The 2,054-nt window shown below is 55.2% G+C and overlaps 1 protein-coding gene across 1 annotated transcript in view; it reads left to right on the forward strand.

Moving 5' to 3' along the window:
* Positions 1–1,439, forward strand: part of EMH_0051710 (uncharacterized protein) — a gene marked incomplete at both ends in the record, with an annotated part of 1,976 nt that extends 537 nt beyond the window's left edge. The window contains 2 exons of the mRNA XM_013496779.1: positions 1–85; positions 1,164–1,439. Coding sequence (XP_013352233.1) covers positions 1–85; positions 1,164–1,439 — 361 coding nt within the window. The remainder of the gene's footprint in view (positions 86–1,163) is intronic.
* Between the last annotated feature and the right edge of the window lie 615 nt (positions 1,440–2,054).

Consider the following 2,054-nt stretch of genomic DNA (forward strand, 5'->3'; position numbering starts at 1 on the left):
GCAACAGCAGCAGCAGCAGCAGCAGCAGCAGCAGCAGCAGCAGCAGCAACGGCAGCAGCAGCAGCTGGAGGGGGCGCAGCCTAGGGTGTCTGTGATTGTGGAATAATTTGCGGGGTCGTTGTGCGAGTTTTTAAATTGTGTTTTTTAAGTCTTTTAAGCAGAAGAAAGGAGAAAAAGAAAGAAGGAGAGGAGACAAACAGCAGCAGCAGTAAAGAAGGCAGCAGCAGCAGCAGCAGCAAGCCACCTCTACCTGGGGTGTGGAGGGCAGCGCGTCGTTGTGTGGGTGTTTGTTTGTTTTCTTTGTATTCTTTTGTTTGTTTTTATTTGTTGTTTTACTTTTAATTGAGACAAACTCATATTAAAAAAACAGAAAACGGCTGCTTGTTGCTGCAGAAACGCAGCAACCTCTCCTTCTGTTCATCAGTTAGCCTCGGTGCTGCTGCAGCAGACTAGCTGCGGGCCATTGCGGGCTCTGTCTGGGTTTCTTTGTCTTTTTTTCTTTTTTCAATTCAAATTATAACTTTATTTGTTTGTTTTCTTCTTCTTTTTGCCGCAGAAAAGCCCAAAGAAAGGCCGAAACCCCCCCTCCCCACTGCACCGCGGGGTCCTCTTGCTGCTGCGGGTTTGTATCTCTGCTGCTGCTGCTGTTGAGCGCAGCAGCAGCAAGCTGCATCATTTCCTTCAGTTCTTATCTTCTTCTTCTCGCGGCTTCTCCAGCTGCTGCTCTTGCTGCCTGCTGCTGCACTGCTGCTGCTGCTCCTGCTGCTGCTGCTGCTGCTGCTGCAGCCGCGCCCGCCGCTGCTCGCTGCTCCGCTCCTCTGTGTGGGTATTGAGTGTGCTGCCCCCCACTTATATTTCCTTTTTTCTCTTTTAACAAATTTACACACAAACGCGCAGCTCTCGGTATATTTGGAGAGCAGCAGCAGCAGCAGCAGCAGCAACAGCAGCAGCAGCAACCACATCGCGAGCGCACCGCCGCTGGTCCTCTCAGCTCACCAGCAGCAGCAACAGCTACTGCAGCAGCACCCCCAGCAGCAGCAGCACCCCCAGCAGTAGCAGCAGCACCAGCAGCAGGAGCAGCAGCAGCAGCAGCAACAGCAGCAGTGTATCTTGCACAGCTGTAGAGTTGCTGCCTACTCGTGCGGCTTCCATCTGCAGCGCAGCGCCGTTGCAGCGGGGGGCCCCCGGGGCCCTTCAGTGCCCTTCCTGATGATCACGAGACGCAGCAGCAGCAGCAGCAGCAGCAGCAACAGCAGCAGCAGCAGCAGCAGCAGCAGCAGCAGCAAGTCCCCTCGGCTTCCCATGCAAGCCGCGAGACTCTCTCCCGGCCGCGCAACAGCACCGCGTGGGCGCGGTGGGGGCCCAACCACCACCACCCACAGCAGCAGCAGCAGCAGCAGCAGCAGCAGCAGAAAGAGCAGCAGCAGCAGCAGCAGTGATTGATTCTCCGTGTCCCTTCTCCCGGTGGGAAGGAGCAGCAGCAGCGGCAGCAACTGCAGCAGCAGCAGCAGCAGCAGCAGCAGCAACTGCTGCTCCTCCACCCACCCCCTCGTGTTTGTTTATTTTGTTAATTTCTCTGTACTGGCGACGCACAGACTTACTACTTGGTTTATATTTATATATAAATTATATAAATATAAATAAATATAAAAATAAATATAAATATAAATATAAATAAATAAATAAATATATACATATTTCCGTGGCCTGCAGGCGAACAGCACCGCCGCTCTATCCACGCAGCGGCGTTGCTGCAGCCCCCTCCCTCTCCTCTCAGCAGCAGCAGCAGCAACAGCAGCAGCAGCAGCAGCAGCAGCAGCAGCAGCAGGTTGTCTTGATGAAGGCCTCTCAGGGTATATCTGTGGGGCTTCCTGCCTGCAGCGGGGGCCCCGCGTTTGCTGCTGCTGGGGGCCCCCCGCAGCAGCAGCTGAAGGGGCCCCCTGCTGCTGCAGGGCCCCCCCCCGACGACATGTGTGCTGCAGCAGCAGCAGCAGCAGCAGCAGCAGCTGCTGCTGCTGCTGCTGCTGCTGCACCCGTGGTTTTAGATGAGAGCT

Source organism: Eimeria mitis, genomic scaffold (assembly GCF_000499745.2).
Source record: "Eimeria mitis Houghton genomic scaffold, Emh_scaff2296, whole genome shotgun sequence".
NCBI classification, from domain to species: domain Eukaryota; phylum Apicomplexa; class Conoidasida; order Eucoccidiorida; family Eimeriidae; genus Eimeria; species Eimeria mitis.